This window comes from Coloeus monedula (genome assembly GCF_965178545.1).
Source record: "Coloeus monedula genome assembly, chromosome: 4".
Taxonomy (NCBI): domain Eukaryota; kingdom Metazoa; phylum Chordata; class Aves; order Passeriformes; family Corvidae; genus Coloeus; species Coloeus monedula.
Genome location: NC_138784.1, coordinates 22,138,499 through 22,159,021, shown reverse-complemented (window position 1 = coordinate 22,159,021; position 20,523 = coordinate 22,138,499). Strand labels below are relative to the sequence as shown.

The window sequence follows — 20,523 nt, the reverse complement described above, 5'->3', positions numbered from 1 at the left end:
AGCGGCACAGCGCCGGCAGCCCCGGAGGAGCCGGGACGGAGCTGCGGGGCCCCGAGGGAGCGGCGGAACGCGGCCGCCGAGGCCGTCGGGGAGGCGCGGAGGGGACCCGATCCCGCTGCGGGGCTGGGGCAGCTCAGCTCCGCGGCCGCCTCGCCGCCGGGCACGGCGCTCACAGCAGGCGCAGCGGCTGCCGGAGGGGACGGGGCAGATCAGGAGCGGGCGGCGGGAGCCCCCTCCCCGGGCTGAGCCCTACCTAACCTGCGAGCTGTCCGCCTGGGGAACGCCTGGGCGGGCAGGCAGGGAGGGAGGGGAGAGGGAGGGGGTGTTCTCCTGTGCTAATAAGATAAATGAAATTTTCAGGGGTAACTGTGTCGGGCGCCTGCCCTCCTCTGCACGCAGAAGCTCCGGGGCTGCGCTCCGCTCAGAGCGCAGGGGCTGCGGCGGGTGGAAACCCCGGGAGCGCGGGCAGGGCGGCGGGAGGGAGCGGGAGAGCAGGGGCCGCCGTTTCGGGAGGCTGCCGGCTGACAGCGGGAACACCTAGGCCTGGGCCCTGCCCCACATCCCCCGCCGCCGCCCCCGGGCCGGGCCGGGCGGCAGAGGCCGCCTTCGGGTGGCGGGGCGCGGGCTGCGGCCCTCGGGGCTGGCGGCCTCACCCTGCGGCTGTCCCTGTCCCCTCCCGCCGGGGCTTCTCCCCGCTGGCGGCGCCCGCTGGTGGGACTTCGGCCGCCGTTCTCCCTCCCGGTTACAGGACCGGCCAGGGCATCTTTTGGAGGTGCGGGGAAAGAGAATCAACCCTGCCCTTCCCCGAACTTCCTTCCGAATCGGCCCAGCCCCGACTTTGCCCGCGGGACAGGGTGACCTCGGTGCTGGGTTTGCTCTAAGCCACCAACCATCTTCCCTAGTAAACGTCGTTTTCTCGCCCAAAGAGTTTTCTCGCCTCGTTTCTGCTCTAACCTAAGTGAGCGCCTAAAACTAGAAGCGGAGAGGCAATTAGTTTGCTGGCCGGCAGCCTATGAAGAAAGGGGGGAAAAAAAAAAAAAAAAGAATAAAAGAAAAAACACTCTCTGCTCCATCGTATCTGCAAGTGGAACCGTAGGGCTCCTCCAGCCCGGGAGCGAGAGCTCCCCCTCCGCGGCCCCGCACCCCGCTCCCCCGCACACGCCCGGGCTCATTTGCCTGCGAGGCCGGTGCGGCGGGCGGCTCCCCCCGCTGCCGCCCGCGCTGCCCCCGCCGCCACGGTCAAGTTGAGAAGTCCTCCCTGACGGGCGAAAGGAGCCCGCTGCCTGCGGGGGGGGACTTACCTGTGGAGTCCATATCGGGTTCCTCCAGCAACCCGCAATGCATGCTCTTCCCATGGACGGGACGGGAGCCCCAAGGTCCCGGGGTGTGCAGAGCCCCTATCTCAGAGATGCGCGGGGAGATGGAGCAGGGTGGCGGCGAGGGGGTGGGGAGAGAGGGCAGAGGCAGATAGTTGGGGAGGGGGGGGTGTAGAGCGGGAGAGAGGGACACTCCGTAATCCAGCAGGGCAAAGCCAGACCCGTCAAAATGTTTGCGGATGTTTCATGGGAAAAAGCATCATTTTATAGAAGCCCTGATGGGAGAAATGTCATTGATAGGCCAGCCAGCCTGATGAATGGCTGCTACTCAGATGGGGATGTGGCAAGGCTCAATGTGAAGCCCATTGTGATGCTGTTTTGAATAAGAAAAGCTTTCCTCCAAAAAGGGGGGCCTTAGATCTACGCAATCCCAACACTTCGACTTCCCTCTTCTATTAGAGCATTAGAAACGTTTTTCTTATTTAAAGTTCCAGCGGTCTTTCCACTCCTCCTTTCCCTCCCCCAGCCCCCACCCAAGGTCCTTGGCTCATTACAGACCGAGATCAAAATTGGCTTAGATCTTCAAACGGGCAGTAGGTTTGGGGTTGTGCTCTTTGGGGCTGCCGGGTGTGCGTGCAGCGCGGCCGAGCTCCCCTCCTCCTCCTCTTTCTCCTCCTCCCGGTGGGCTCTGGGTTGGGATCCTTCCCGGGCACATGGCACTGGAAGCTGCACAGCTTCCCAAGTATCTTGTAAGCTTAGTTTATTGGAGAAAAAAAAAAAAAGGGGCGATGTGTGTGGGTAGGAAAGGGGGGTGTGAGGGGAGACAGAAGTTACCAGTATCTCGGAAAGCGATGCTGGCACTGCAGACCTGCGGCAGGGACTCCCGTGCATCTCCCCGGGCCTCAGGGAGAGAGGGCAAGGCGGGGTGGGGGCCGCTCGCCACCGGCTTGTCTGGCAGCGGAGAGTGGCTGACCCGGAGAGCTTTCCGTGGGACCGGGAGGAAAGCAGGGGGGTGGGAGATCCCGATTGCCAAGAGAAATGAAGAACCAAACCGGGTGCGTTTTCAAACTGGTGTTCTCCCAGCTTCAGTCCGAGGATGCGAGGATCCCTTTTCGGGTTAGAGGATTGCGGGGGGAGAGTGGGGCAGGACAGAGGCTGGAAAAAGTTGCTTATTCTGCATGCGGTTGTATGTGCTGGAAGTGGAAGTAAAAGTGCAAAGCTAGGGCTCTGATAAAAGTGGCTGGTTTAGGGAAGGAAAAGCTGTGATTAGAATATGAATAGAGCTCCAGGAGAGGAAGAGAAAGGGGGATTATAGCTGAATTACTTTGACCATGGACAGAGCCAACGTTTTCCACTCTTCTCCCCCTCTCCCCTCCCTACACCCAGACTACCCCCCTTCCCTCTCCCCTTCGGGAAAAAAAAACCCAACAAAACCACCAACCCCACACAGCAAAACAAGCGGCGAGGTTGCTAAAGAGGAAGCCCGGCACTCCGCGGTGCCTTCGCATCCCCAGGCGGGCCGGCGGCGGGGGAGCCGGCGGGGCACCTCGGCCCTTGCGGACCGGGCCGGGCGGGCACCGGGGCGACCGCTGCGCAGCCCTACAGGCCGAGTTTCGGCGTGGGGAGCCCAATGTGCACGAAGAGAAGGCCCGTAAAAATAATACCGGAGAGAGACAGTGCAAAAACCGAGTCTGCAGCCGGCAGAGAAGCCCTCGCGGTGGCGGCAGGGACGCCGGCCGGCTCTGCCCGCCGCAGGGACGTGTCCGGCGAGGCGGCAGCAAGGCCTGGGGAGGCTGATGCTCCTCCTCCCTCTACCCCACCAAAAAACAACTCCAACCCAACGCAAGGGCTCTGCTCTTTCCTGGCGGCCATGGCAATCCCTACGGGGAACTTCCATCTCTCCGTTCCCTGCACCACCCGCTTGCCGCCGGGCTGGCTCTGCTCCAGGCGGCACCGCACCGGGGCCCCGACGGGGGGGGCACGGCCGGCTCTGCGCCGCCGCCTCCCTCGACGGCGCGGCCTGGCGGCTCCTGCTGCCGCCCCAGCCTTGTCCGGCAGGACCCACCGCCCCCGCCCCGGCCTCCTCGGGGCTGCCGGGCTACCGGCTGCCGCCCCCGCGGGGCTCTGACCCGGCCGCCTCCCCCACACCGCCCGTATCGGGGAGCGTCCCCTTCCCACAGCAAGGGGACACGCTCAGCCCCGCCGCTAAACGCCCCTGTGGGCCGTGCGGGTGGGTTTTAATTGTCACCGCCAAAACGGTGACATTTCCCCACCTCTTAATGTTTTTTTTTCCCCCACTTTGTTTTCCCCCAAGGCTTTACCGTGGATGGTGCGAGCCTTGAGAGGAGCCCGAGGGAAGGCCGTGGGCCCCTCGGAGCCAGCCCTCCCTTTCCGGGAGAGCCCCGGGCCCTGTGCGGGAGCAGAAGCCCCACAGAAACCTCAGGGGTATTTTTGTCTGTGAGCGAGGCTCGTCTTTAAGGGGTTTTGAAACCCGCATCAGCTTTAAAACCCAGGAGATGCCGCCGGCGCCGCCTGTACGCGGGGAGTTACCTGGTGCCCGCATGGCTTCCCCCGGGGGGCCACAGCCCTCGGCAGCTCCGGGGGCTGAGGCGCCCAGCCCTGGGCCGGCACAAGCCCGCGGGCACTCGCCATCCATCGCTCTCTGACGCGGGGAGGTGCCCGCAGGCAGGGGCCTGGCTTCTGCAAGTGGGGAACACCTGCCGTGGCAGCCGCACGGGCTCCATCACGGGCACCCTGCGCTTGCGGGAATTCCACCTTCACCGGTGTAATTTCGGAGATGCTCTCGTGTTGTTGACGTTCCAGAGATGAGCAAAATGAAAATACAGATTTGTGAACACAGGGATATGTTCTTTCCAGGGGTGATGGGGACGGGATTTAGCACAGCCTGGATGTCTACAGGCTTGGGCTGTTCTTTGACAGGATGCAAAGGTGTACATTCTCTGTGAAGGACAATGTGTGGGCAGGATCAGCAGCAGCACTTTTGTTAGACCAGAGGTACTTGTTGCAATGTGTTTACTCCCTGCATCTCCGGGTTAGTTCCTATCCCCACATTCTTGTGGAATATATCAATGCTGTTGCCTTCCTGCTTACCTAATCCCCCCTCAAATGTTTCAAATCGCCCCTGTGTACTTCATAGCTCCATTATGGTTTCTTGTTTGGGTTTTGCTTACCTGTTTAAAAAGAATCACATGCTTCTGGATATCCCATGTGACACTCATTAAAGTACTTTACTCTTCTGAAAGCACAGAGTATCTTCTGTGCTGCAGGCTGGCAGTTTTCAGACGGCAGCACTACAAGCCACTAGCTGCAGTTTTTGATTTGATACAATGGGCAAATCTCAGCAAGGATGCAGAAAGTGTACAACTGGGAATTTTCACTCCAAGTTCGTGCCTGTGCAGATCATCTACAAGCCATAAAATATACGGAGATTAACCCTACACTGCATCAGATGATGCATTTTTAGTGGAGAGGGATTCTGCTGCTATTTTGAAAATACTACTACTTCTATACAAGAAAGAATACAAACTTGTGTTGGTGCAGGAGGGAAGAGCATGATCATTAAGAGAACAGAAGACACATTCCAGGGTGCTGAACAACTGGATGCAAAGCTCACATACCATTTTAGGTGGCCGACAGAAAATGAGTTTCTTTTGATGGTTTAGCAAAGCAGAGTGGAAGCATGATAGTTTGTATCAACTTACCATCCACATATTTTGAGATTTTTCAGAAAAACACATTTCTAGGACTGTCTTCCATTCTGCAGCTGTCTGTGCCAGTAGGGTGTGACCACACCTTTTTTGCTGTAAAAAGCTCCTTATGCTGGTATTAGACTCAGAGAATCTCTACTGAACTCTAACAAAAACTTTGTGGGAAAACACTAAGAACAGCATTTTCAACAAAACTACTGGCACAGGAACAAAAAAAATACAAACTGTTATCGATTAATTTAGGTAATTCTACTTAAAGGCAACTTTAGGCTGAAGTTCTACAGAAGTTTTCCCATGGACTATCAGAGACACCAGCCCGCATTAGTTTTAGGAATGGATGGGAATTGCTTGTGAAAGGAGTTACATAAGATGGTTCTTTGCCATACCAGGGATCTGAGTTCAGTGACTCAGGGGATCCTTCTGGATCCAATGTATCTCTGTGCAGGCTGTAAGACTGCTGGCAACAGCCAAACACACAGTGACACTTCATTATTTTAGCAGTGGCTGCAGTCTGTGAGTGGTTCCATATTTTCCTGCCTGAGCCAGCAGCCTCCTCCTCTCAGTATGAACCCATGCTTCTGTCAACCCTCCTTCCCAGCTTTATTCCTGTTTCTGCTGTCTTCATCTATTGGGCAAATCCCATGGAAGAAGCAGAGAAGGATCTTGTTTCTGTACTGGCTTCTATTTCCCACTTACTCATCTTTATTACCAGAACAGGAAATGTTAACTTTATTTTACATATATTAACACCCTGAGGAAGCTATACGTATAGGTGAAGGACAGGATATGGAGTAAGCTGACAGATGACTTCTGGAATCAACTCTGTGTCTGTGCTTGGGGAACATGATGCTGACAGATGCAGGAACTGGAAGAGGAACATCAAAAGGCTGCCTAGGTAAACACGTGCACCAATGCCTTCAAAAGCTTTTAACTGACACAAGCACCAGGAGAAAGTGGCCAGGGCAGACGCATATGCAGGTATCTGGGAGAAAATGAGCAGAAGAGCAGAGGCATGCAAATGATGGATTGCACATGCACAGGGCAGGGGGCACCTTCCTTGTAGCTGGGAAGAAAAGTAACATGAATTACAGCTGGCATGCTGTTAACTGTAGACATTTCTGAAGCCAAGTTTTGTTGATGATGAACACAGTCAGCTTTCAATGATCTTCTCTTACTAATGTCTGTGAAAGGAATTTTGCTCAGCCTGAGCTCTCTTCTGTTTATAAAGTAGTGCAGTGACAGTGTTGCCAGAAGTGATCAGTGGAAATAGCTGGTTCATGCTGGTCACTGGTCAGTCTGGATGGAGCAAGGGAATTCACTCTCCTGGGTAGTATCAGCATCCATAGGAGTTGAGAACTGCTGCCCCAAGGGGTGCTGCCCAGAATGCTCGGCCTGGGAGACACTTGCTGACTTGAGTTTGAGAAAAGGGCAAGCAGTCATCGATTTCCGAGCTTACACCAGATTTAGCTGGCTTTTGTTGTGTGTGGCTGGTACTAGTTACCAGAGGATTTGTACTGTGTGTTGGAAGAAGAGCCAGCCCTAGAAGCTATTATAGACAACAGACACAGAAAAGATCCATTCCAGACTGCATCTCAGCTGCCGAACAACTGGATGTGAAGCTGTCATATCCTTTTAGATGATCGACTGATAATGAGCTTCTTTTGATCTGCCTGAAGCACAGAGATTACCTTCAGTGCCTGCCTCTGACTGGCAGGGGGAGGCCTGAATGCAGAGTTTAAGTTTCCAATTCACCAGGAATTCAAGGGAAAACTGTTTCCATTATTAGAACATAATTTTAGCAAGAAATTAGAGCTTCACTATTTAGCACACCAATTTCTTTCTTAGTTCTTCAGCTATTTCTCTGTTTATAATGTTTTATTGTCAAGCAGACAATAACTACCATGCACTGTCTGGAATGGTAAAGCATATGCATAGGTCAAGGAGCTCCCCAAAACTCGGGCTAGTGAAAGACAAAGGCTCTGCTGCAGTGAGCAGCAGGGAATTGCTTTTGATTTGGATCTAACATGCTGTTTATATACTGACTGGGAGGAGGGGACAAGGACACTCACAACAAAGTTGCTGGAAAAAATACATGGTCACTGGAACCACCTCAGAGTTACCTGCCTCAGGAAACACACAAATAAATGGGTAACTGCAGTTAGGAGAAATATATAGTTGTTGTTTTTTCTCCCAGCAGTGAGATGCAAAGAGGAATGGGCAGCTCAGGAGCTTGGAAGGAGTTTTTGGAAGATGGAACAAAGACCCAAGTCCATTTGCTGGGTAGACAACAAAAATCTTTGCTGTTGATTTTGAGACAGAAAGAGAATAAAGCCATATAGACTGCTTCTTTGAAAAATTCAACTTCAAAAATTCTCTGTATTAGCTCTGACCTGGGTTTGTAGAGTTTAACTGAGAGTTCTGGTGTTTTGGGATGTATATTCCCATGTAAGGAAGGCAGAGGGAGTGTATTTGCCTCCCAGGTTCATATGGTGAGCTCGTAAACGATTGCAAAGAGGCAAAACTGATTCACACAGTCTTGGCTACCTGAAAGCAGAGAGTCTGACTGGGGCCACGTATTCAGGGCAGAGTAAGAATGACAAAAGTAGTTGTCCTTACTCCTGGCACCTTTCTACCCCTTCCCAGAGAAAGAACCCCCCACCGAAACTGGTGGGCCCATGCTGAGACGGAAATATTTCATGACAAGGATGGACTGAAGTCAGAACTTGTGCTCAAACATGTTCAAGTTTCTAGCAGCATTTAGGTCTAAAACATGGATCCATTTTCTGGCTTGTGAGCCTTAGACACAGAAACTGGAATCCGGATCCTCACCGTGCCTTGCACACGTTAAGCCTCCCAGCACTGGTCCAGATAATAGCAAAGAGTCACCATCTGGCTGGATTTTACGGTTTGATGAAGTGCTCAGTTTTAAGGCAAGCACGTGTCTGGCACCTGGGGACCATGGAGCCCTGATCCCAGTTCTGGCACAGTCCTTCTGTGGCCCTGGGCAAGTCACGTCCTCTTCAGAGGAGGGAATTCATCAAGTGCCCCATGGCCCTGCTGAAATGGCAGTGGGCTGTAAAACCATCCTCAGCTCCAGCGGGAGGAGAGGCTGGCTGGGGGGCGCGGGGTGCTCTCAGCAGCACTGAGCCAGCTCCCTGCCACACTCCAGAGGTGCTTGTGCTGAGACATGGCTGAGGAAGGCTCCTGTGGGTCACTGTGGGAGAGCTGCAAGCCCTTGTTTCGAGGCTTATGCTCCCTCTCACTAGAGCCATCCTCATTCTCAAGAGCCTTGGGGCAAAGTACAGACACATTTTCAGCCCCTCTCATTTTACAGCTGTGTGACACCAGTCACTGTCAGGCTTTACAGGTGTGGTCTGAGCAGGACTTGCAAATCCATTGTCAGGTGCACAGCATTAGTTTCCCATTTGTTACCACTAACCAATGAAATATTCTTCAGTCTTTATAGGTTTTTAATTATGACAGACTCCCATTTTGCTATAAATAAACCACAGATATTTTTCTATTCACCATTAGAAAACATGGGAAAAGACATAGAGTAAGTTTCATCATCATAAGTCTATGTTTTTCATTGGTTTTCCTCCCTGTTTAAGCAACAAGTAAGGAGTGGAACGAATTAAAAGCTCTCTTCGCAGCACATTGAAGCTTCTTTGTAAGGAAAACTCTTAGCAAGATATGGGCATTACAAACAAAACCAATTGTGCTTAGTGGGAGCCCTTTCCATTACTTTCATCTTAAAATTATTACATCTGAGTATGCCTTTACTTCATAATATATCCTCTTTGAATGCCAAAATTGGCCAGTCTGGTTTAATTTTTCTTTATAGTTTGTTTTTCTCTTTTTTTTTTTTTAAAGGTAAATGTATCCAAACATAGAAAAGTTAAATACCTGTAAGGGGTATGTAAATGATTTGAAGTGAAGCTGTTTTTCTGAACTCTAAACTAGTGACCTGTGTTGCTCACAGCTCCAGAACTGGCCAGAAGCCCTGTGCTTTGCTCTCTACCCCATAGCCTTCTGCAGCTCAGCCCTGGCTTCACTCTGTTTCTCACAACCAAACAGTTGGGCTGGACATGTACAGAACTCAATAGGGTACACAGCATTTAACCTTTTGTCTGCAAAGCAAGTGGCAACTTAAACATACTACATGGAGTTCAGTGTCGTTTCCAACAGCAGCACTCACCTCTAGCTCATATCAGAAAATGGATTGTATTTGGCATTTTAGCTGGGATTGATGCTCAAGACCTTCTGGCCAAACAGCATTTCTAGAAAGCTTCTCCTGGACACTATGTACAAGGAATAAAGAGGTTGCAATGGAATGAAAGCCTTATGGTAGTTTTCTAGCCACAGCTCCTTGTACTACAGCCTTCAGATTTTGTCAGGTGTTGCTCAGAAGATGGTATCTAATTCGGCAGTTAGACAGTGATGGCAGGGTTGATCTGGGCAAGGCCAGCTCCAGCAGTACAGCCATGAGCTGCCATAAGACCTCTTTGTGAAGGCATTCACAGTATAAAAAGGGGGGAGGGGACGTTGTCTGGGAAGATAATTCAAAGGGCTGCAAGGATGAGGCTCACCAGAGGAAAGCAGTGTGACAGCTCTGGGGTTCTGAGAATGTATTTTACCTCATCAGTCCATGCATTATAATTTTTTCCTGACTGCAGTAAGATTCCTTCCTTGAATTGCAACTTTAACCAACCATATTCCAGGAATCCACAGACATTTGTTCTGCTTCTGCTGCTGGTTTTGTAATGCTTATTCCATTGCCAAGAGATTACTTGCAGGTGTCAATTATGATGGAACATAGGCAGCCTCTTAGAGAGAGGTGAAAATTAAGTATCAGAGTTTCAACTCAAATCTGCACTCAAATAAGCCTCCAGTGTAGGCACAGGCTTAGATTAGGCAGCAGTGATGTGTAAATGCAACTGATGTAGGTATCACCAGAGTGGCTGATAGTGGGTGATGCTCACTTACTGCCAGACATGTCTAATTTCTATGCTCTACTGGATCCATCATTCTTAAGGCTGCCACTTTCTTCCTAAACCTCAGCTATTACAGAGGATATCCTTCACCCTCACAAAACGACGCTTTCATCAGCTTGAGGTGAACGAGCTGCAAGGTTCCTCCTCAGGGCTGCACACAGACTTGTTCTCTCAACAGGGTTACTCATGAGCTCATTCCTTTGTTCCTCCTCCATCTCTGCTGTAACTGCTTCAATTTCCACAGGTGTAATTGCATACATTGCTTAGTCTTTCATGCCCTGCAGCTCCAACCACCCAACCTAGGAGACCACTTAGGAGAGGACTAGGGAGCAAGGACCCTTATCCTCAGTGGGTTTGCATGGTGCCCCCCAGCAGCCGCAGCCTTAGAGGCTCACTCCCTCTGCTGGTGCTCCCGAGGCGCAGCTGGGCCATCTCAGGCACCAAAGCAGAGGTGGTTCATTTGGTTGGGGCTTTTGTTAACCTCTTCCTCCAGTATGAAGCAGCACATCACTCTCCTAAAACTCTTTTGTAAATAACCCTGAGCTGTTTGGATCCTGGAAGAGGTACTTCAAGACGTTTTCCAATCCAGTTGTGCTGTGATGATATCTGTGTTGTCATCAGTCCAATTGCAAGAAAAAGGGGGAAAAAAAAAGAGAAGAAAAGTAGAATCTATTTCTTCACGCTTGGTTTTTAAGCCCAAACACAAAAGTACTAGTTTAAGCATTTGGTGGAAGGCTAAAAAGAAACCTACTCAGGCTGATACTCATCTGTGTTCCTTAAGAGCTAAGAAAACAGCAGCAACATGACCGCATGAGCAGTGTCAGGACCAGCACAATCGTTAGGATCAGCACACAAAGTTCAGCCATATGAGGAGCCAAAGAGCACCTCAGGACTTCTAGATCATAGGCAGTGCTCTGTATCCCCACTGACCCAGAGTGCTGCTTTTCACTGAAGGACAGGTGAAGTCTGCGCATGTTGATGTCCTTTGCTTAAAAAGTTAACTGCATGCTTTAGTTTAGGTTACTAAATGACTCTTAGTTCATCCACTGCTTTAGTTCTAGGCCTTAGACCTCATGAAAAAATCCAGCTGTTCCCTTTCTAAATCCTTTCATGTCATTCAAACCTGCTTCACTGTCAGTGAAGGATTGTTGTTCTTCATAGGTCTGGTTTTGTTTTGTTCTTAAAATGTTTTGGCTACGTCCGTATTTTAAAGAAGTTCTAGAGTCCTCTGACAGCACACATCATTACCCAGTGTCTGCAGCCTGTCTTTTCAGGGCTTTGAGCCAGTGTATTATCAGATCTACTACCCTCAGAAGGAATGGAATGGATATCTGTGTGCTGTATCATGCACTTGCTACATATGCAGTCACCTCCTCCCCTGACCTTCATGGAAACTGCGTACATTTAGTTGAGAGCAGATCACCTGTACAAGCACACCACTGCTTGCACACAAATGCACCCACATGTCTAAATCTCACTCAAAATGTCTCATCTCAAGCTCTCGAAAAAGTAGTTTCATTTCTCTAACATTGACACTACTTTAGAAAATTTTAACGCTTTAACAAACTGCTTTGGGAACAGAAAATGGTTTAGACATTATAAGGCCTTACCATCCTTACACAACTATCAACATATTCAGCCAGTATTATTTAAAACTTTTATTACGTTGGTTTGGAAAACATTTTTAACCTCTGTGAATAAGATGTGTATTTAGCTCTGCTTAAGCCCTAGTCCAGCAAAGACCTTTTCAAACGCAAGCATCGGATTGTTTGAAGTGATCCAAGTGCTTTGCTGGACCACGGCCTTATTCCACAATTCCCAGACGTCCTGTTCATGACTAATCAAGGCTTCAGAATTGCTCCTAGTATATTTTACTGACAGACTTTTCCATGTCAGCTTAAAAACAAGGAGGATATGTAAGAAAAATTTCCTACTGTCTTGCACCTCCCTTCACTCAGGTTTTAGTTTATTTCTGTCCACCAAAAAAACCTCCCAGTTAGATATGCTGGATTTCAATTTCTAAAGGTACTTTTTTGGGTCTTTTTCATCTTGTTCATTCATTGTACTTAGCTAGTTTTAGCCTAGGTATGATGTTCATGGACTGCAGTTCTTGGAATAAGAGTTTACAGGCATAAGGTATGCGCAGAGAAGACACGTGACAAGATGATTTGCAGTAGTGGCACCTAGGGAAATAAACAAAAACAAAGTTAAAGTTGGTCCATAATTTCTCCTGAAAAAAAATCAATTACCACTAGCTACTGATGTTTTGTTCATCTGCATTTAAACACTGGCCACAGTTCTAGAAGCACCAAATGCCTGAGACACATTTTAGTGCTTAAGTCATAGCTTTAAGTCCTTAAATAATTTGACTGAAGTCAATAGGAGCCTAATGTTAAACCTGCACTTTTCTTGGAGAGCAATCACAATGCTCAGGAGCTAACAGGACTGACTTCTGCTTCTTCAGCACTCACATAAATGTCAACACAAATTCAGCACTGCATAGTGACAGAAAGGAGGTGAACATAGCCAAGTGTTTCTGAAAAAAATGGTTAATGGTCCAATTTTGGTGTTATATGTATGTCACAAAAAGCGTAGTCAGGAAGAAAGAAGGTTTTTAATATGCAATTTCACCCTATAATGTCTCAAATTATTTCACTTTCCAGAATAGAGGCACTTCTCATCTTACATCTTTAAACTTTAGTCAGGATAGAAAGCCAGTAAAACTGCTTTAACACATATTCTTTGTGCTCTTTGCTCTAATGATCTTAAAATTCAGGGGGAAAAGGATTTTTTGTCATCTAGATATAACCTTGACTATATAAAGAATAAATAGGCTAGTCAGCCATCTTTACAGTATTGGGACTCAAATTCAGTGGTGGTAGAAAATGTTTCTTATAAAAATCAGTTTCCAACCTCCCTATTTCTTCATTCTCCTGTCTATCCCATCTTCTGGTTTTGGAGAGTTGAGAAAGACACTCCTCTGGGAACACAAAACCACAGCACTTCCTAATGGTCTAACAAAGCTCTTTTTTTGTTCCTGTGCTTCAAATTTGTATTTCTGGCATAAAGTCTTAACAGTCTGAAGATCCAATTAAGGAAGAATTAGCAAAACTCCTGCAGGCTTCTGTGGTACAGAATGAGGCTGACAGTCAATGCAGGTTTATAACTACTCCCCTAGTCTGTATTTATAAGGATAGGTACATTTTATGGTGGGAGAAGTGACCTAAATGGGAGCCGTTCTCCAGTGATGGGGAGGAAGCAGCTGCTCTCAATGGGAGCAGCCTTGCAGGCCCTGGAAGTCTGATGAGACACAACCTTTCTGCTATGGGCACATGTCTGGCATCTGATTACAGCTCCTAGGGACTGAGGAGGAGAGACTACTCACTGCACCCAGGCTCAAAGCTACATGCATCATTCTGGGCCTGCTTTGTACTAGATGGGGACCACCCAGAAAGGTGCACAAAACTCCAACAAACAGAGATCACAGAAACAAGTACTTGAAAGATCATGGGGTATTAGAATTGACACTAAACTGGTCAGGAAAAGGCAACTGTGCCATTCAAGGCTGAATCTGGACTAGTAACAAAATTTTTTCTTCATGTATATTTTAAAATGCACATACTGGAGAGATCAGAATAACTCCTCAACTTATCATCAAAGAAGGACCAAATTCTGCTCATTGCATTCAGTGGAGTTCTGCTCCTGAGCATGTGTACAACAGCAAAGTTGGAAAATTTGCATAAACCCAGTAAATCATAGTAAGTTTCAACTGCATTTTTTACAGGGATAAATTCTGTCACTGCCACAACAGCCCCCTTCCCTGTGAAAATACCAGTTCAGGCCCCAACACTGATCTGCTGTTACTATCTTGCAGAAAAACGTACCCAGGGGCTCTCCTTGTCTGAGAGGAAGGGCTCATCCTCCACAAGACAAGTGCCCTTAATGCTAGCCACAAACAATGTTTCTAAAAGGTTTCTTGCAGCAATGTCTTAATGCCTGAGTCACTGAAAAGGCCCATTTGGAAGTTTCTCTTAATGACTTGGTCTCTACTGTGATGCTCATTACAGGGCCACTTGCTTCAGCTACTGGTAGACACAGTATAAAATTTAGCAGAAACTCTCTTATTGATTACTCTCACACATCAGACAGCTTTTCACAGAATCAGATTGCAAGAATGTCTGACTCTGTCTGAAACAGTAGTTTCTTTCATGATAATTTAAGGAGTTACTAAACTTTGCTATGAACTTCAAAAAAAGAAATATATTAGCAAGACTTTAAAAATAAAATGCAGTATTACTTCTAAAGTTCAAATTGCTAATTTTTTTCAAGGTATTTTTACATCCTGTGGACTCTGAAAATCTTAAAGGACTGCTCTGAAAGTCAAGGTCTTATTGAAAAAATAATTGAGCCACATCTGCATGTGAGAATTTTTAAACGCAATGCTTTACACAGCTACAAGTGGCTGGTTCCTTGACTTATGGCATGTCCTTCCTTTCACACTACTTCCTACAATTGTTATTTGCACTGCAGTAGTTTTAAGAGACCTGGGTCAGAAAAAAGCCTCACTTCTTACATACACTGAACACACACTCAAGAAAAACAGGACTCTCAAAAAGAGTTACGGCACAAGAGCCAGCAGGACCATGCCCAGCTGAAAATCACCAATCACAACAGGATGCCCAGAGCAAACCTCATCTCTGCTCTGGATTACACACGTCTACCCACCTCTGTCTGAACCTTTGCTCCACCAGGAGCAGAACTGCTGCTGCTGTGAGCAGACAAAGGTGGTGCTTGGTTTCTGGCCAGAAGCCACATGCTTCAGAAGAAAGGTCTGACCAAGAGCAGAAACAGTAGCTGTCACTTTTACACATCTACGAACTGAGAATACACCTTACTTTCCTACTTCATTGTATCATGGAAAAATCACTCTTGAGGCACTGAAGTGAATAAAGTCCAATTTCCTGCCTCTCCCAATAGATTGATACTGATATCCAAGATGCGGCATGTTTCCAACTGTGCCCTTTTGAGATTTAGAAATTAATCTTTCTCCTCTCCTTCCAACTCTCCATCTTTCCCCAACATAAATATTAGAGTAACTTGTAACTTGAACTTGAACCATTTAGTTTTTCTTCCCTTAATGATGGGATGTCAGGTCACCTGTTTTTGCAAAGCTTGTGAGAACATTGTATCTCAAATTCCTATTGGTCTCACGTGTCTGTTTTCTGCTTGGTTAGAACAAAACCAGGTTAAAGCAGAACACTTCCCTTACCTCCAAGACTATAAAAAGAAGCTTGTCTATCTTCTAATAATAGTGGTGTATTTTCAGCATGCTACAGGGCAACTTTAAATCTAACATCTCAAAATTGCTGAAGAGAAAAGATGGTTAAAGCAAAACCCAGTGTTCTACCTGTGGTGAGCTCCACACAGCTTTGACATCCAGTTTTACGCTTCCCCTACATGAAAAACCAGTTTGTTTGCAGGAGACCAACTCAGTACTGGGTTAGGTGTCAGAGTAAGACAGCAAGACCATTAGCCAGCCTAGAGAGAGGTTTCCTAGGGACAAGGCATTTAGGCAGAAGCCAGCTGAATTTCCAAACAGACAGCTGCTTCTCTCTCAGGCTCCAACATGGGATCAGTGCATTTGTCTGATGCTTTGAGGAGGAACTCCTTGTTTCACAAGACAACAAAGCAAAAGGCATTTGGGAGGGGCACAGCTAAAGAAAGCCAAATGCATGGGATTATGAGCTCCATAGCTAGAGAACAGGAAAGCAGGGAATGTTGCTTTCTTCTCCTATTCTTCTGTGCCCACTCTCACTCTTCAGCCCTGGGAGGTTCAACATGGGATTGTACCATAAGATGTGTGACTAGCCCAGCCAGTAACCTCATTTCTGATGGCAGAAGCATCAGGTACGTTGCCACCGCTGTTTTCCCCTTTTCAAAAAATAGATGATATATGGGATTGGGTGTTTGATAATCCTTTGCACGGGTGGGATGGAAAGTCAGCAGTGGGATGGAAGGACAGCAGACAGACTGAAGGGAACAGCCTGGCTGTGGAAGAGAATACCTGTGCCCCCACAACAGGAGATATCCCTGGCCCATTGACTACACACTCAATTCAGTCCTAACTTCAACCAGACCACAATAAAGAATCATTCCCTGTCACCTATTTTCCAAATACCCATTTTGAACATTGACACTGCTTTTAAATGAAATGCATGGGACTGTTAATTGGTGCCTGTGAGCACTTGAAAACTGAGAAGTACTGCATCCAAGGGCAAGGTTCCATTACACAGAGGGGCTTGAAAACTTACCAGCCAGAGTACCCCAGCAAGCCACACTGTCCACAAACATCCACTTCGAAGGCATCACTTGAAATCATCAGTCTCTCCAATAAAAGCATGCTGGCTCCATAACCTATCAAACAATCCCGTTCCATCTCTCCAAGACGTAAACCACCATCGCGGGATCGACCTTCAGTGGGTTGCCTTTGAAATAAGTATTTGAGAAAATGCAGTAAGTATTCAAAAACATACATTCTGTGACTCTAGCCTGCCTTCAAACTGCAGGAACAGCACAGCATCAATGGACTTTACCAACCAGAACTGCTGATCTCACAAACGTGTTGCTCCTGTACCTGCAATATGATGCGGTTCTGTAAGTGGCAACCGCAGCATCAGGCCACAGATCTTTACCTCACAAAATGTAGCTGAATAAGTGAAAACAAAAAGATTTCTAAGAGTATCCAAGACAATCTGGACACAGATTTGGCACTCTTTCTTGATGAGACATTATCATTTGTAGCTAACAAAATGAAACATTTTTCAGCAGCTAATGAATCAATCATCAACCTAATGTTTCAGCTGAACTACAGCTAAGACTAATTTCTAAAATAAAGATGGTGTTGATATGTGAGAGAATATCAAAATAAATCAGCAAACAAATAGTACACATATTGCTAACTCGTGACTGAAACACTATTTTTTTTTTTAAAGTGACATTTATCTAGTTTATTTTTTTCACGTATGATGGTTAATAGACTAATTTTTGTGTTCTGTAGGTTCCTCTACACAAGTCAAACTCTTATTTACTATCCGAGGGGACTCACTATCCTTATGGTGCTAGAGGAAAATTTTAATAAAGCAATCAAGTATACACTAAAGATTTTGAGGTAAAAAGATAAAGTACCATGTATCATCTAACATTAAAACTGCTTAAGTCAATTTTTTTGTTGGACACAGTCAAAATTTCTATCCTCTTGTTTGTCATACTGCAAGTTCATAGTATCAGTTCTACTCTCGTGTACCAGCACAGTGATGTAGTACTCAGGTTGCAAATATTAGAGCAAACTATGAGGCAAAGCCAGTCCTGAACTCCTGCAGCACAAATATACTGAATGCATTTTAATAAATATTTCCGTCTCAGTATATTCCCTGAAACATGACAGCAAAGAGAAGGCATTTAAAAGATGTTACTGAGCTTCACTGCTCCCTGAAACCTCATGTTTATGTGCTGTTTCTGACACCTGTAGCAGTGTAATACACCTAAAATATTCAATGACAGATCTGGCCCAATAGTTTTGGAGCATATTTTGTTTCTATTATTTCAAACAACAGAATTTGTTAAGCTTACTAAAGATATTAATAATAAGGTTTTGCCAACTTACTGAAACTCAGAGAAAAGAATTTATAAAAGCCTTCAACATCTAATAATCTTTTGTAACATGTAAAAAGTAAGCCTAATTACCAGACCAAAATATCTTCTAAAGATGCAAGTTGTATTTGTTTTTAGGGGGAAGTAGTTTCTCTTACTCTGACCACACTGGAACCTTAAAACTAATCTGCTTCTAATTCAAATTGTCCTTTTCATTCATATAACCCTCTGTTTTTCCCACTGTGGGGAGAATGGATAGAAGTTGTTTACATCCTGATTAAACTCCTCAGGGCCCCCTCCCCAGATGATGGCACCAACACTGTTCAGATGCTTCTTTAAAGGACTAACCCTGGGGTGAATGCAGTTTCTCTTCTGAAGTGCCAAGAGGCAGATTTTCAAAGAAGTTTGGACCTCTAATGAATCAGGCATTTGTTACAGTGCTAGAAGTGCCCAAGTTATTTTTATGAACTGACTTTTATAATACTATTTAATGCACAAGTCTGCTTTCAGAAGTTTCACCAGGTGCTGTTCTACAGGACAAAATGACAAAATAGCTTTATAAATGTGAGCCCAAATAAAGTCTCAACTCAACTATGGGAGGATAAAATCCCTGGAAAAGTTATGGCGTCTCAACTCCATGGGTAGATATGCCACGGGTCTTCCAACAGATACAGGGTGAAGATTTTTAAGGAAGATGAAATTCCATTTAAAAAAAATACAAAAAGCTCCCCAAACAACAACAACAAAAACCCACAACCAAAACAAAACCAAATTTAACCTTTAGCTGTTAAGTTTCACTCCCACTGTCAGCATGATCTCATTGAAAGAAAACAAAACAAAATCCTGCCTACCTAAAAAGTAGTTTTCTAAAGTACCAAAAATTTCAATATTGAGATTGAGCCTTTGAAATGAGTCTATCTTCTGCTTCCTAAGATTATCAGATTCTTCTTCCAGCTCACATGAGTTTTAAAATTCCTCATACAAAAAGTTGTTTAAAATGTTAAAACAGTACTTATAAAGCATTTGTCCTTCCCCTTTCCCTCTATACACATGTACACTGCAGCTGTTGCCCTGGGCAACTAACTTCTTTCTTTACTCTAAATACAACATCAGAAAACAAAGCAGACTCCTGAAAATAAAGATTGGGAGTATCATTAAAAAGAGATATTTTTAATGTTAAGGAAAAACGTAAATTCTTAAAATGCTAAATAAAATGCAGTGACTCTTTAAATAAAAAAATTAAGTGATCATTCTATTTAACTGTTGCCTTTAGAAAAAAAATCATAAACAATTAACTTCAGTGTTTTTAAGCACATTAAGAATTTATTTGCACTAATTCTGCATTTTCTGCAAGAACAGTGGGTTCAGCTGAATGGTCTTATTCCTTGTTTCACTGGCCAGTGGGGGAAATAAGACCCCCATGGTCTCGGCAGATCTCCCTTGTGCCTGCCAGGGACAACTAGTGGCTAGCTTGAAATGGAGTTGTTTGCTGAAACACTGATCTCCAAGAAGTGGAACATTACCTAAAAAACACCACCTGAAGGAGGAGGGCATCCTGTGCTTGCAGAGCCCCAGAGCACAGAGAGGAGCCCTGACCGGTGCTTGTCCCATTGCTCCCCTGCAGCACAACAGGACCTGGCACATCTGACATGTCCAAAAGACACACAGGTGGCAGCTCTGACAGTGTCCATCAAAACAGCTACACACACAGAAAGCTGATACTGCTCTCTTGTAAGAAGCATTAACAGCAGCTTATCTATTAAAAAGATTTAGCAGGACTGTCTATCTGGGCAACACCACCACTGTTGTACATTAATTGTCAACTATCCACAGCATTGAAATTGAGGATTGCATTTCAAGTACCAGTCCAGAGGGCAACATCCTGGTGCGTTTTGACCGTGTTAACAAAGAGTTCTGCTTTGCAATTCTGCAAAGTCTTGTTTTAATCAGAACAATAGTTAGAATCAGTGATGATCAAGAAGCTCCAGTATTCTGCCTTACTCCAGATGAAAAATACAGCTTTGCTCTGTCACTTAAGGTACATTTGATATATAATAAAATGCATTTCGAGGCAATGACAGCCAAATTCCACATTGGAAGCTGTTACATGATTATTTGTAAAATCAAAAAAGAATGTTAGATGGAATCTACTCTCCAGGAAGTGCAAAGGACGATACAACAATAGCGAATATGAAAGCTGGCAATGCAGACTCTCGCAGCAGAGGCAATGGCAATAACAAATGTTTAATTATTTGAGGAGAAAAAAGAAAATTCCTGAAAGACTAGTCAAGAGGCAGCATAAATTGAACATCCACTAGCTTTCCTGAAAGTCAAATAAGGAGGCCTAGTTACATAGTGTGATGCCAGTGACTGAACAAAGAGTTTGCAGAAAGTAAGGGGTGGGGGAAATCACACAACCTTCATCTTTACATATAAACATTACATTGACTTGGTATTTAAGTTTCATTTAAATTCAGTATCTCTAAACAGCTGAGAAGTTGGGGAGGCAATACAAAGGCAGATCAAGGGATTTGGGTAAGCCAGGAGTTCCAGTAAATCCTGTGTACTGTAAGCTAAGACAGGGAGTTTTCATTTTCATGCGAAGGACCAATATAATACTTAACACACTGAAGAACAGAAAATGGGGCAGACAGCCTCTTATTTGGGAATATAATTTATGTTCATCTAAGCAAGCAGCTGTGGTTGTGCTACACCTGCTTTTCTCAATGTGGTTGATGAAAAAGTTCAGACAAGAATTACACAACCTTTTCATGATTTCTTTCCCAGTTCAACCACTGGTATTTACTTCCATGGAAAGCATGAGTTTGTCCTATA

The 20,523-nt window shown here is 46.1% G+C and overlaps 2 protein-coding genes across 3 annotated transcripts in view; both read right to left on the bottom strand.

Annotated features, from left to right (window-relative positions):
* RFX4 (regulatory factor X4) overlaps nucleotides 1-1,344 on the bottom strand; it is a gene marked incomplete at both ends in the record, with an annotated part of 85,915 nt that extends 84,571 nt beyond the window's left edge. The window contains one exon of the mRNA XM_082280820.1: nucleotides 1,302-1,344. Coding sequence (XP_082136946.1) covers nucleotides 1,302-1,344 — 43 coding nt within the window. The remainder of the gene's footprint in view (nucleotides 1-1,301) is intronic.
* Nucleotides 1,345-11,708: 10,364 nt separating this feature from the next.
* POLR3B (RNA polymerase III subunit B) overlaps nucleotides 11,709-20,523 on the bottom strand; it is a 72,767-nt gene continuing 63,952 nt past the window's right edge. Inside the window, exons 27-28 of one of the 2 annotated variants that reach the window (XM_082279553.1) lie at nucleotides 16,350-16,523; nucleotides 11,709-12,221 (exon numbers count right to left, since the gene is read on the bottom strand). In XM_082279553.1, coding sequence (XP_082135679.1) covers nucleotides 12,092-12,221; nucleotides 16,350-16,523 — 304 coding nt within the window. In that variant the 3' untranslated portion in view covers nucleotides 11,709-12,091. Of the gene's footprint in view, nucleotides 12,222-16,349; nucleotides 16,524-20,523 lie in introns of those variants that run through there. The other variant, XM_082279554.1, reaches the window with a different exon arrangement.